This window comes from Tetranychus urticae, chromosome 2 (genome assembly GCF_039701765.1).
Source record: "Tetranychus urticae isolate SD_2017Ah chromosome 2, NJAU_TeUrti_SD_1.0, whole genome shotgun sequence".
In the NCBI taxonomy this organism is placed as follows: Eukaryota; Metazoa; Arthropoda; class Arachnida; order Trombidiformes; family Tetranychidae; genus Tetranychus; species Tetranychus urticae.
In genome coordinates, this window is record NC_142959.1 from 10,373,343 (window position 1) to 10,386,875 (window position 13,533).

At 33.5% G+C, this 13,533-nt stretch overlaps 2 protein-coding genes across 2 annotated transcripts; both read left to right on the forward strand.

Annotated features, from left to right (window-relative positions):
- Positions 1-8,910: 8,910 nt before the first annotated feature.
- LOC107372281 (apolipoprotein D) lies at positions 8,911-9,951 on the forward strand. Its single transcript, XM_015925482.2, has 5 exons — positions 8,911-9,078; positions 9,155-9,285; positions 9,367-9,446; positions 9,538-9,636; positions 9,704-9,951. Exons 1-5 carry the CDS (start codon positions 8,962-8,964, stop codon positions 9,853-9,855), a joined length of 579 nt encoding a protein of 192 aa, XP_015780968.1. The 5' UTR covers positions 8,911-8,961; the 3' UTR covers positions 9,856-9,951.
- A 2,322-nt stretch (positions 9,952-12,273) lies between these two features.
- Positions 12,274-13,314, forward strand: LOC107359540 (apolipoprotein D). Its single transcript, XM_015926023.3, has 5 exons — positions 12,274-12,416; positions 12,513-12,643; positions 12,706-12,785; positions 12,850-12,948; positions 13,010-13,314. The coding sequence occupies exons 1-5, from the start codon at positions 12,315-12,317 to the stop codon at positions 13,156-13,158; spliced, it is 561 nt and encodes a 186-aa protein (XP_015781509.2). The 5' UTR covers positions 12,274-12,314; the 3' UTR covers positions 13,159-13,314.
- The last annotated feature ends 219 nt before the right edge of the window (positions 13,315-13,533 follow it).

Below are 13,533 nucleotides of genomic sequence, written 5' to 3' on the forward strand. Positions count from 1 at the left end.
TTCACATGCAAAGATGAAGGCTCAAGTGACATTTTCAATGATCTTGTATGCCATATTCACCTTATTTTAACCTTTATACAAAGAGCTATGAATTGCATTTCAAAGTGTAACGCTTAACACTATCTCTGAGCACGACAATGAAACTTAGCAAATATTTTGTCGAACGAACGGCAAGGACAAAGATTTAAAGTTTTTGGAATAACCTTCGACAATTCATTGAATTTTGGTAAATTTGGTTCCATTTCATCCATTAATAGACTTGAAAATCAACTAAACCTATTTGAAATTGTATTTGCTTTTAAATAGAAATGCTAAAAGTTTAAACTATTTGAGCGATGGAAAAGCTATTCAAACTTTGATAGTTGATGGTCATAAGGTGACAAATTTGACCTTTTTGTTTGATATTTTGGGCTTAGAAAGAGGCAAATTAAACTATAAATAAATTATATCTAAATTATAATATAATACAATTAACTCCAACAAGTGCTTTAGCTCGATAATTGCAACCAAATCAGATTTGTTAATTTGATTGAGATGGTTACATTCATTAAGCACCTTCATTGCACTCCTGGTATTAAAATGGTCACAATTTGTCTTCCTTTTTTAAACCTTGTTTTAATCTAACTTTGCGAAGATTGATGCACATTCGTTGTCCTACAGTCTTCTTTTTACCATAACTACGGGACTTCCCCATGAGTTAACAGCAGGGTTGTATCACTCCTAAATCAAGCATAGAATAGCAGGAGATAATAGTCACCCCAGTAATACGGACGCCCCGTTAGACCACCTGCTACCATCATCGTCGCACACGGAATCTCGTAATGATACAATATCAGCCATCCACCGAGCTAATAGTGTCAGTGATGGAGAAAGCTCCGACTCGGACCGTTTGATTATAGCTCAGGGAGATATTAACGACTAGAAGGTTAGATATCTTATTGATCCAGGCTCGACCGTGTAATTGGTTGAATTAGCGAATGGCTCCATGAAAATTATAGAGTTTTTTATCGTATTGTTTTTATTTCGCTTTTATTTGTACTTTTGATGAATTGTTGCATCTTCAACAATCTAAATCGAATTTAGATACAATTTAAATAAATGAAACTTTTAATAAAGAAATTATTTCTTGAGCGATTACTTTATTCGCAATTTATTATAGAATTGATATATTTATTATAGGTTTGATAGAAAGAACATACATGCAATTTGCAATCTTAGTTACAAACATTTCAGTCATGATTACAATGTGAAGACAGCATATTGTGAAGCTAGAGTTTCCTCCCCCTTTCTTTCCTACTTGTTTACTACTTGTTTACTGTTTACAACCATAAACCATTCCTTTTTTTCCTATCTTTCCTTTTCTATTCTCCCCCCTTCTTGTTGTTTATGGCCTGCTATAGCCTAAGGGCAAACATCTGCACTCAAGATGTTCTTCTTTATCTCCCTTATTTTTTTTCCTGGCAACAAGGGAATTATTATCTTGGCCGTTGAACAGTAGCGGAGGCTAGAAGCTGAAGTAAAAGATTGTAAAAAGTAGTATTCAACAATAAAGCATCTTAACTTTATCATTAAGTGTGTCTTTTTTTCTCATTTTTAGTTATTCCTTTTTCTTTTATCTTTTTCTTTCTTTTCTCGGGCATCTTTATGTCTTTACAATATTAATACGTTATATTTTTACTCAAAATAATTTGAGGAATCTCATTAAGTTGTGCAACAGTAGTCTTGCATCCTTCGGTTACTTTAGCGCGAGAATGATAAATAAGTATTCGAACATTTAGATGCAATGAAAAGATCTCCACGTTTAAGAGCTCCGGATTCAAACACTCATCTCATCACTTCATCTTTGTCTTCTTCTCTACCTCCAACAGCTTCGTTTTCGTCTTGCTCCTCTTGATCTGAATAATCTTTTTGCTCCTCTAAATGGACATCTAAATCTTCATTTGGCTTAGATGATCAGGATGTCAATTTAGAGGAGCTTAAATTATGATTATCACAATCAAATAGATGCTTTGATATCGGAATGGATGTACTAAATGAATGAATCTCAATACGTCAATGATTTTAATGGCGATAGAGTAAGTTGTTTTAAGCGAAAATTTTTCGTGGGCATTTAAAATTTTCTGTAAATAGGTAGGTATCACCAAACACCAATCACCAAACCTAGGTATCACCAAGAAACGATATTTCAACGTTGATTGTACCTTTTCTGGACCCCTTCCCTTCCGGCACTATTTGATTATTTGTCATGTAAACCAGAAGCAATAAACTTAGGCATACCAAGGAATATAAGTCCTGGAAATAGGAATAGAGAACAAAAGACATAGTCATAAGACAAAGAAATTGAATGTTGAAGGCCTCACATAATTTTTTCATAAAGAGATTTCCACAATACGAATAGTCAGCAATCAACAAGCAAGATATTCCGCAACAGGACAATGGATACGATTGTGGAGTCGATCTGTGCCGATTCGCAGCGTTATTGGCTAGTGGCTTCGAAATAAACGCATCATTGCAATATAGTGGGGTGAGTTATTATTTTTTTTATTTTCAACTTGAACTAATTCTTTCTTTCTTCATCTTTAGGACGATATTTTGACAATCAGACACAATATATTGGTCTCATGATAGCGACAAAACATTGTTTTGCATAATCCAACAAACTTGAAGCTGCCACAGCGAGCTAACAAAACTTATAAGTGTCCATACTGCTCCTACACGTGCAAAAAAGGTAATAAATGGACAGTTGTTCGCCATATGAACCCTCAAAATTACAAGGGCAAGGTGAAACCACCAAACTGTAAAAAAAGAAGAATTGTAGAATATCCAGATCGGTTCGGTGTTTGAAGAAATTGAAAATTAGAACCAATTCTCATTGAAAATTAAATTAAATGTAAAGTAGTCAACAAAATTTTGCTTTTATTCACCGTTAGTCAGTACAACTATTTTCGGCTTTGGCTTAACATGATTTGCACAAAACCAACAACAGTGTGCTAATGCTGTGCAGAAGAGTATGAAAGTATGAAATTATAAAAAAACGTATGATTACATTAGTAACTGAAAAATTATTCTTCGGGTTAAAACAAGTTAATAATACAATCTGTTTCCATTACCTCTGGCCGCGAGATAACACTCGTTAAAATTCTCAAATAGCATTCACATGTTATAGGCCTTCGCTTCCGATTCATTGAGTCAACAAGCTCACCAGCTACTTCCTGTAAAACGTCTTTCCTGGTACTGCTATCAAGCTCATTTAAAAAAGCAGCTGATCTCGGCTCTGAGCAAGTCAAAAGCTAAGTTTTCACGTGTTTTTTTAAATTTGTTATCATGGAGTATGATGTTTCAACTTTTAATTTAATTGTGGGCCAATCGCATACACAACAACTCGAGGGCGTATTAATAGACGCCTCATCAATGGTGAAAATCTCATTTTTTAGGATTTCAGGAAGTGCCACAAAGTGTCCTCCAATGTCCAAATTCCGGAAATAATGCGTGCGGAAGGAGACTGTCCAAATAGGTTTTATCCCTTGAACAGACACCTCTCAGGTCGAGATTCGATGATTGAATTTCGTAGAGTTGACCAAGACCACCATTATTTCTACCCAACCAAGCTTCCGCTTGAAATTCAGGCAATTGTAGGAGCTGATGGAATTGCTTTCAGCAATGTACTTAGGTCCCCTAGCAACCCTAAAAACGAATTTTGGTTATATCTTTGGTGTGTGCTTGCGAGGCTACTTAGTGGAGGTTATGATGGTGACAATCGAGTACGACCAGCAGTGAAAGGGATTGTGCTCGTCGGGGATTTCAATGGTGATATCTCCCGCGTGCATGAGAACACAGGACACACAACCAGCACAGGCACCACAAGTTCGTTTGAATCTTTTCAATGCCAATCATTATTAAGCCTAATACTGATACTAAAGCCTCAATCAAACGGTTTAAAACTTATAATTGATTTGAAACTTATCCATTGTGTTGTTTTTGGCAACTTCGGGTTTGCGCAATTTCTGTACAGCTGTACAGACTCTCTGCTGAAGAGTTGCATCTGCTTTTGTTACTTCTGAAAAAACTAGATGGAGACACTGACTCTAACTGAGCATGCGCGTACTGAGTAGTTGGCTTAATTCAGTGCGAGGATTGGGCAAAACAGCTTAATTATTATCTTTTGAACTCCGCAAAGTTGTGTTGTTCAAATTATTTTGACTTAATTGTTGAACTTTCATTGTTTATTGTTAACACTACAGGGCATTTCAGCTAATTTTCCCGTTGTAAATTGGCTATATCTTTGCTCCTGAGTGACCTAGAGGTTAGATATTTTGTTAATGGAAATTTGGGCGATACTCAATTGTCATATTTCAAGGTCAAGGTCATTCAAGGTCATTGCGTTTTTTGACCTCTAATTGATATTTGGAGGTCATTTTCTAAGAGTGCAAAAAATTTCATATTGATTGATGGTAGTGACATGTTCATAACTTATTCTGATCAAAAGATATGGGTGTTTACACATTGCTGTGTCGATCAATTGGTTTTAAGAAAAGTGCATTTATCTTTTCAACGGTTTAAGATACCAACGCGTAGTAAGCATCAACCAATATGAAAATTTTTGCACTCTTAGAAAATGACCTCCAAATATCAATTAGAGGTCAAATAACGCAATGTCCTTGAATGACCTTGACCTTGAAATATGACAATTGAGTATCGCCCAAATTTCCATTAACAAAATATCTAACCTCTAGGTCACTCAGGAGCAAAGATATAGCCAATTTACAACGGGAAAATTAGCTGAAATGCGTTGTAAATACACTTCATTATTTTAACTTAGTCATTATTTCATTTTAACTTTGTGACATGTCTTTCTGCTGTTATTTCAGGACTGATGGTGGTCCAGATTCTGGTGCTGAACGTACAACAGTTACTAACGTTGATAATGTCGAGCTTGTTGACGGCAAAGAGATGAACCCAAAGTGTTATCCAAGAATAAAATCAAAACTGGCAGCGATAAAGTGTGGCGTCGACCAGAACATACTCAAGATTGGCCTCATTACCTTATTGGTATTGGTAAGTACTCAATATTTTTAGCTTATGTTAAAATCTAACCTAATATTCTAATATTTATCTTATCTAATCTAATCTTTAACATCTTTTTCGAATCTTTAGGTTCAAAATCCGTTATGGAAAAATTGAAAAAAAAGCCCGGAATTTCTCAGGACTTGAAAGATAAATTCTATACTTGTAAAGACATAACTAAGTATTTTACTTCTTACGCTTCGTCTGAAGAACCCCCTGTCGTAAGAAGAGGACGACCAACAAAAAGAAAGCGAGCTACTTCAAAAGAACCGCAACGAAAAGAGATCAATGAAGATGAAGCCACCAGCTCAACCAACAAAACTTCCTTTCAGAACCAAAGCGATGCTGAAGAAGAAGATGATGCCTCTGAATCTGGAGACAAAGAGGAGTCAAGTGCTGATCATGGGGGTGAAACCCTTCCCTTCATTGATCCCGAATATGCCTAGATGGAACCTCTTGAAATTCCTTATGAAACTTCATTGTGGCGTCTCTTAGATTTTTCTTAGATTCTTAGATTTTTCAAATCTACATTCAGAATTAGTTGCAGATTACACGTAAGTTATCTCTTTGACAAAAATAATTATATAAGACTAACCAATTTTTTTATTTTTTCAGAACTGACTTGCGAAGGTTACTTAACTTTGAAAATTATGAACAGAAATCTAAAAAGACCACTCACACTATTGTTAGTGATTTTCAAATACTTACTCCAGATGGTGAAGTTCGGCTCCAGCACAATATACGGAAATTGGTTAATGTAAACCATCTACGTATCGACCCAAACAATGTGTCAAATTCGTTCTGAGCATCGCCATTGTGCAAAAATGCAAGAAAACTTCCCTTTCAACGCATACAGCCATTCGCCACATATTTGAGCTGATGGGAGTTCTTCATTATTGTACCTTGTGTGGTAAAGCTTTTCCGGGTAAGACGAGTGTCTGACACCACAGATCCACTTGTATTTACGTGAAAAGAGTTGGCAAAGAGCATCCTCAAGCTTGTCATAATTATAAACCTATGACGAAAAGATCTGCTGCTATCGCTAGAGTCAAAGTCTGAGCATGTCAGGATGATTTATTTGGAAAACGATTTGTTGATTGGCTGACAATATTGATTGAAAATATTAAAAAGGATGGCAAACTTAACGATTACACCCCAGAAACCGCTATGGAGGAAATTAAAAAGAACCCTGATTTGATCTTTATTGAGCTTTACAAAAAATTGACATTTTTATAAATGTTGAAAAAACTACTCGATTCAATCGTAAGTAACCTTGCTTCTTGTTTACAGACTTTCTCATTCATAGATTTTAACTAATGTAACATTTTTTTCATTTCAGCATCGATAATTATTATAAAATCTTTTACCAAACCACGGATACATCGATCAACACCGACACAGCAAAATCCACAATGATTCAAATCTTGGAAGTGGCCGCAAAGAAAGCTGATTCGTTACATCGACTTACATCACTCAAGGACGCAACCATCACCAGCGAGTTTGATGCTTGTGCATATACAGGCTGCCGGTGCAAAGGCAAATACACAAACACTGACCATTAAGCTCTCTTTTGCTATATTTTGACAGAAAATTTCATATTTCACTGTGTAGGGTGTAAGACTGGTTTCAGGTCATTACAATCATTTGAAATTCACTTAAAACCAAATTGTTTCATCCTCCGAAAAACAGAAGAAGAAAAAGAGACACTTTGGTGATTTAATTGATTTAAATACCAGATCTTATTTCTAATATTATTCCTATTCCGCTGTTTTATTATCCATTCTTTATCATTTATTGGATACTTAATTATACTTTTTGACTTTTATTATTATAATATTGATCGAACCAAATTGACATAAATAAATAAATAATTCTTAATTCTTCATTTCGCCTGTTTTTATGTTAAAAAATGTGCAGAACTCTTGAAACCTAACTTGAAACCTTTTTGTACAGATCTGACAGCACTGTGCAGAATTTGTGCAAACTCTAACTAGCCAAACTACTAGTTATACCACTATAACTGCCAGTTATATTCCTAGTGATATAAAATTATTGTCATCTTATTTTTTCACTCAATTCTAACGACAAGTGGGTGTTGAAATTTATTAACAAAAATTTGAATAATTATGGCCAGTATATTGGTATTAATTTATTTTTATGGTAAGTATTTTTGATTTCTTTTTTTCATTTTCTCTATTAACGTGTCAAAAAATAAATTCTTTTATTTATTTTACAGGTCATGTGAAGATGAGCCAAAACAACAGGCTAATTTTGAAATATCTTTGCTAGATGCCGAAGATAAGCGCAAATATATGTTCTTCTCGCAAAGAACGAAGATATTTGCAGCTGGAGATGAAGGCCATCGCCATAGTCATCTGGCTCCTAGACAGGCACTTGTAGATCCTGCTAAAAACCTGCTCGGAGAAAAAGATTCGCTACGAATATTCTGTGAAGTCAACATTTTTGGAGAAGTGACTTCTTCCTTGGTTCCAATGAGCATATTGAGCTCATCTATCCTGAGGAAACTTTGGCTCGCCACTCGATCGCTAGTGATCTAACGGATCAGAGAAAACAGACGTAATTTTGATGGGAAAGATGGACTTCGAGTTAATGGCAAAACAATCAAGAGCCGACTGATCAGTATGGTCATTTCATTCATATATTTTATATAATCTGCAAAATAATGTCAATAAAATATTTTCTATGTCAACAAAATTATCTTTATTTTTTTCACGTTTTTCACAAAATAAAAGCCGATGCAAAATATCGCATGACCTTATAGTTTTATCAACAGTCTTAGTGATCTCGAGCAGAAACAGAATATTGCTTTACTGATTGACCATTAAAGTTGTCTTAGAAAAATCAATTTGAGAAAAAATCTGGTTCCATAACTGTTTAAAAGCGATCGAAATTTTAACTTTGAATTCGATTTTATCGATCAGATAAACTGTTTAATTGCACAAATAACCTAAACTTTTATGCCCTACGAACCCACGAAGTCTAAACTCTTAACTCTACAGTCAAAGTTTTTACTTCTTTTCCAATGTTTCCCTTCATTTTATTATCAAATATTTATATTTCATGCTTGCATTTTGAATTTGCATTCTTTCTGAGTGTAATTGTAATTGTAATCAAGTAATTAGCGAGTCTTCTTGTACCAATTACTGGTGAATTCACTCTTGTTAATTAAATTGATCGAAATAAATATTGATTGATATTTTTTGACAAAAGTACTTGTAGGTGCAACACTTGAACCGATTGTACTAACCCTCAACAATAAATCTGTTAATCTCCAAACCTTCAGACTTTGATTTGTTATCTGAAAATTAATCATTGATAACGAAACGATTAATTAGCATCAATTTTTATACAAATGTTTTTTGAAATAACTTTAATTGACCAAGAATCGCTAAAAAGGTGCTTCATGAAATCTCCTTATTCATGAAAACATTGAATTGGCCATTTTCCGATCTACACAAATTTTTCTCTTTAAAGGTTTAGACCTGAATTTTACTGAATTATCTCATCAATTGCATGTTACAGGATTGAAAAATAAAAATCACATAAATGATCTGATAACTGCAAACAGGGATTATTCATTGATTATGCTAATTTATTTAGGTAATAATATTTATGATAAGTTTATTTGTTCATTTAACTGATAACATTTCATAACTATTTTGATACTCAAACCAAAGCAAATCAATTGTTTCTCATGGAAGGCCTATTGAACGGTTAACAATTGAATAATTGTGATAACGTTTAGGCACAGATGTTTATTTGTTGATAAACTGCGAAAATAAAGTATAAAATGTGATGATATTAAGCAAATTAACATCAGTTAATCATCAAGTTTAATTAAAAAACATTCAACTTCAATTTTGTGCAAAAAAAATCATGAAAATGATCGCAACTCTCTTCTTTGTCTTTGCTTTTGCCTCACCAGCTTTCGGTGGTTGGTTTGGTTGGTGCCCAACTCCTCCAGCTGCTCCTGAAGGTACAGACATCACCAAGGTAATTTATTATTTATCTAATCTGTTTATTAATTAAGTTATACTTGATTCACTAATTTGGTGTTTAATTTATTTAGATTGCCGGTAGATGGTATGAGATTGCTCGACCAACCAAAGCCTCTGAAAATGGTTTAACATGTGTTACATCTGACTTCACTCTTCGACCTGATGGTGACTACAACATTACCAATCTTGGTTTAAAGCCTGAGTAAGTTAAATTAATTGATTTACTGTAATTGTTTATTAATATAAATTGTGTCGCTGATTCTTATTCTCGTTAATCTCATAGTGGTTCAAAGGCCGGTGAATATGGAGAAGCCAAACGTACCGATTCTCAAAGTTTACTTAATGTTTACTCATTTGCAGTTAGTAAGTAACGTTTTAGCGCTGTATTTGCTGTGTCAATATATTAATTATTTCAATAATTGATCTGTTTACTAATCAAATTTACTTTTTGCAGAGCTTCCATTCCCAATTGGTTTCAACATAGCCGAGGCTGATTACGATGACTACTTCGTTGCCTACACTTGTATTGGTGTTCCTCCTTTCTTCACCAGCAGTAAGTATTTAGTGGAACGTCATTTACTGGTTACCGATATTTAATTCATTTATTATTGTATTTTCAGAACATGCTTGGATCTTATCCAGAAAGAACACCATGGACGCTGACAAGCTTAAGAGATTGACCGATTTGGTTATCAACCAATATGGAGTTGAACCCGCTGAAATTGAAGTGACTCCCCAAAAGGATTGCAAATACTGGCCAGTTCCACAATAATTGTATCGAAATTGTTGATCAACTTGACTGTGTTTCACGATGATTCCCAAACAACACAATTTCAATAAATAATTAAATAATTATCACAAGCATAAATTGATTTTTGACAATCATTCGGTTCCGAAGATATACCTGTATCTCTTATTCAGAAACGATGTGTAACTTATTCTGAAGATTTACCGATGCTGATGCAAGCGAAGTCGTCATCTAAGCTCACATCAGTTGTCAAATGATTTTAAACCAGCATTACAGTCGACATTCTGTTAAAGATCATAGGTAATGGCCACAGTCAAAATTCAGTTGATTGTCCAGATTCAGCTTGATTAGAGGCCTGAGCTTCGAATCAGAGATGAAAATCACTCTCACAACAACAATTAAATCTTGAGCAAATTAATTCTCTATTCAAACGATAGAGAGTGCTTTACTTAAACAATATGCAATTTGAGCAAAATTTCAGTTGTAACTAATTAACCTGAAGCAGTCTAATTGTTGATTGTCATACGGAAAAGCATTTGATTTTATTCTTAACAAGTTTGAATATTAACGAACTATAAGTTAACTATTTTATCTGTTGAAAATAAAGAATCAAAATTTTAATAACATTTTTCAATAAATCAGATTCGATCGATAAAGTGCTCGATTCAATGAATTTAAAAGAAATGATCAGAACTTTAAGAAGAAAAATTGTAAAATTAAAGCTGAAATGTATATTTCGATATTTCCCTTTGTAGTGAAGCAAAGGTTCAAGACAAAAGGCTTTTCAATCAAACTTATTAATAGACAAGAGACAATTAGTAAATTCCATATACCCATATTATAACAATTTAAACAATAATAAAATCTAACAATTCTCTCTTCTTTTCTTACTTTCCATATTCATCCAAGTGGTTTGAAATACTAAGAAATTAATCAGAGCATTTTTGTCCTTTTGTGATCGTCTTTTTACTCAACACAGTTTTAACCATGTTTCTACAAAACGTTTCATCAAGATATTATATTTTAGTAAAATTTTTTGTTTAACTTAGTTATATTACATCTGAGAATTCATCCTCCCTTCATTTTAGACTAAAATTCCGTGCATAAAAATGTTCTTTCGCTCTTCTGCAAATATTTCATTCAACTGTGAGCCTAGCATTCGATCTCTGGACACAATGCACTCACTACCATTCTGGTGCTTACAAGTTTTTGTCTTATGAAAATAAGTTTTGGTCATTTCGTTGTTTTTGCTATAAAAGTTGTTTCCAGTCAAAATCAGAAAGTTACTGAAAAGTGATATTAATTTATGACTCCTAGAAGCTTAAAAATTTCAGTTTTTCTGTCTTTCGGAGTTTTTTTTGCAGCGATACATTTTCCTACTTTCTGGTTCATCTTTGCAAACTTTTCAGTCGTAGAAGATTTTATGTGTTAGTACGAGATTTGATTGACTGGGCTGACGTCTGATTCCATTTTCCAAAACATTCATATCATTTTTGTCTACCTTTACATCTGTTAGACTCTATTATTTCCTGATATTTCACGTGAAACTCAAGAAAATTTCGTGATGGTTTGTCAATCAATATCTAATGAATTTTCCATTGCTGATTAACTTCCAATCAGATGAAAATATAACTCGTTATGCTGTTGTGTTAAAGTAAGGTAACCCTTAACCTGCTATAACTTGCCCTTGACTTTTAATGATCTCAATCGATCTCGCTATCGTTACAAATTAAAACATGGAGAAGGACATTAATAACGCTTCCATTAATGAAGACTTAATCAGTCGAAAAACGACATGTTATCAAGTTATGGGTTAATTTTGATACGCAATAGAATTCATTGAAATACTGAAGTTTCATTAAGTTGATCAAAACAAAATATTTTGATAACTTTCATTGTGCATCCATCATTAGAATGTGAAATTATTGGCAAAATAAGCGACTCTTTGTATTATTTTTTGAAAATTGATGATTTATCACTAATGAATAACAGTTTACACCATAAAAAGCAATAATTGTTTTCATTAAATATTGTATAATTATCGATTTGATTGAAGATATTAAGAAAGGGTAAATTATCATGAAATCTTGAAAGGGTTTTATATAAAGGCAATATTTATATACACAATTAAACCTTGATCCCATGCCCCATATTTTAATCACTGATTATCACAATTTAAAACAATTTTACAAAATTCACAGCTTTCATAGGGAAGTTATGAGTAAAATGAGATAAATTTTCCCCAATTCAATTGTTCCCAGAAGCATTTTGCAACAGAAGCTAATTGATGAATAAGTAAATCAATTGTTATTACTTTCCATTTTGCCCTTCAATTGATAATAAATGACAAATTGTCATTTACAAATTTGATAAAATATTGAATAATCAAGACAGAGGTGCTATAAAAACACGAGAATCATCAACCAATTTTCAACAATCAACAGTTAAGTAAACAACCAAACGGTTAAACTAAACTATTCAAAATGATTTCAACTCTAATCCTTTTTGCTGCTCTCGCTGGTTCAGCTTACAGCGGTTCTTGTCCAACACCACCACCCGTCCCTGAAGGTTTTGATATTACCAAGGTAAGTAAACAGACCAACTGCTTGTTATAATCCAACTGATCAACACTTGTCAACAACATCACTAATCACAATTTAACTCAACTAATTGTTCAACAGTTTGGTGGTCGATGGTACGAAGTTGTCCGAACAAGTGGTTTCACTGAAAATGGCTTAAGATGTGTAACTGCTGATTTCATCCTCCGTTCTGATGGCGATTTCAATACAACCAACAGTGCCATCCGAAAGAAGTAAGTACACAAAGGATCTTCAGTCAAATTCATCAATTAATTTACCATTTCCTATCCTTTAGTGGTGAAGCAGCAATTGAACATGGAACTGCTAATCGAGTCAAAGGTGGACCTGCTGATGAACTAAAGATGGTTTCAAGCAGTAAGTCATTCAACATTCATTTCTTTACATTTCCATCTAATGTTTGGTACTTTTTTGTCAACAGCAATCCCTCTACCAATAGCATTTTACATTGTTGACACTGATTATGATACGTATGCTGCTGCTTACACTTGTATTGGAGTCCCACCACTTTTCACTTATGGTAAGTTAATTGCAATCATTTCATTTCAATTTTCATCTAATGTTAATTGTTATTCATACAGAAACTGCATGGGTTTTCTCACGAAAAAATACTTTGGATGAAGCCACAACTAAACGACTTACTGATTTGTTGACCTCTAAATATGGCATCTACGAGTCATCCCTTGAAGTCACAAACCAAACTGATTGTACTTACACACCTTTCCCCTGATTAACACAAATTGCTAATCATTTTTTGCCTAATTGTATTAGGTTTCCCTTAATTTATTTAATATTTATAAAACTGTTTATTTAAAAATGTCCATGTTTAAAGCATTGCAACTCATACTGAGCATTGTAACATTTATGACCAAACAATAAATCAGTTTTTATTAACAACATCAACCAGAAATGTCAAATCTATTGAAAACTCGAAACAATTGAAATCACAAATGAACAAAATTGTGATTTCCTGAAGTTGATTACTGAACAATCTTTGTAACTACTAACCCAGTTTCACCATTGTTACATTGAAACGAAAGGGAAAAATACAGTTATCATGATCAATAACAATGATAGCTAATTATTACCTGACTAGCATTTGTAT

What these genes read in the sequence shown, in the direction of transcription:
- LOC107359540 (XM_015926023.3), top strand. Translation starts at nt 12,315, where the DNA reads ATGATTTCAACTCTAATCCTTTTTGCTGCTCTCGCTGGTTCAGCTTAC. An exon ending in ACTAAAGATGGTTTCAAGCA is followed by an intron (nt 12,786 to 12,849) that starts GTAAGTCATTCA and finishes TTTTGTCAACAG; the next exon opens with CAATCCCTCTACCAATAGCA. An exon ending in CCCACCACTTTTCACTTATG is followed by an intron (nt 12,949 to 13,009) that starts GTAAGTTAATTG and finishes TTATTCATACAG; the next exon opens with AAACTGCATGGGTTTTCTCA.
- LOC107372281 (XM_015925482.2), top strand. Translation starts at nt 8,962, where the DNA reads ATGAAAATGATCGCAACTCTCTTCTTTGTCTTTGCTTTTGCCTCACCA. An exon ending in AAGGTACAGACATCACCAAG is followed by an intron (nt 9,079 to 9,154) that starts GTAATTTATTAT and finishes TAATTTATTTAG; the next exon opens with ATTGCCGGTAGATGGTATGA. An exon ending in TCCTCCTTTCTTCACCAGCA is followed by an intron (nt 9,637 to 9,703) that starts GTAAGTATTTAG and finishes TTGTATTTTCAG; the next exon opens with AACATGCTTGGATCTTATCC.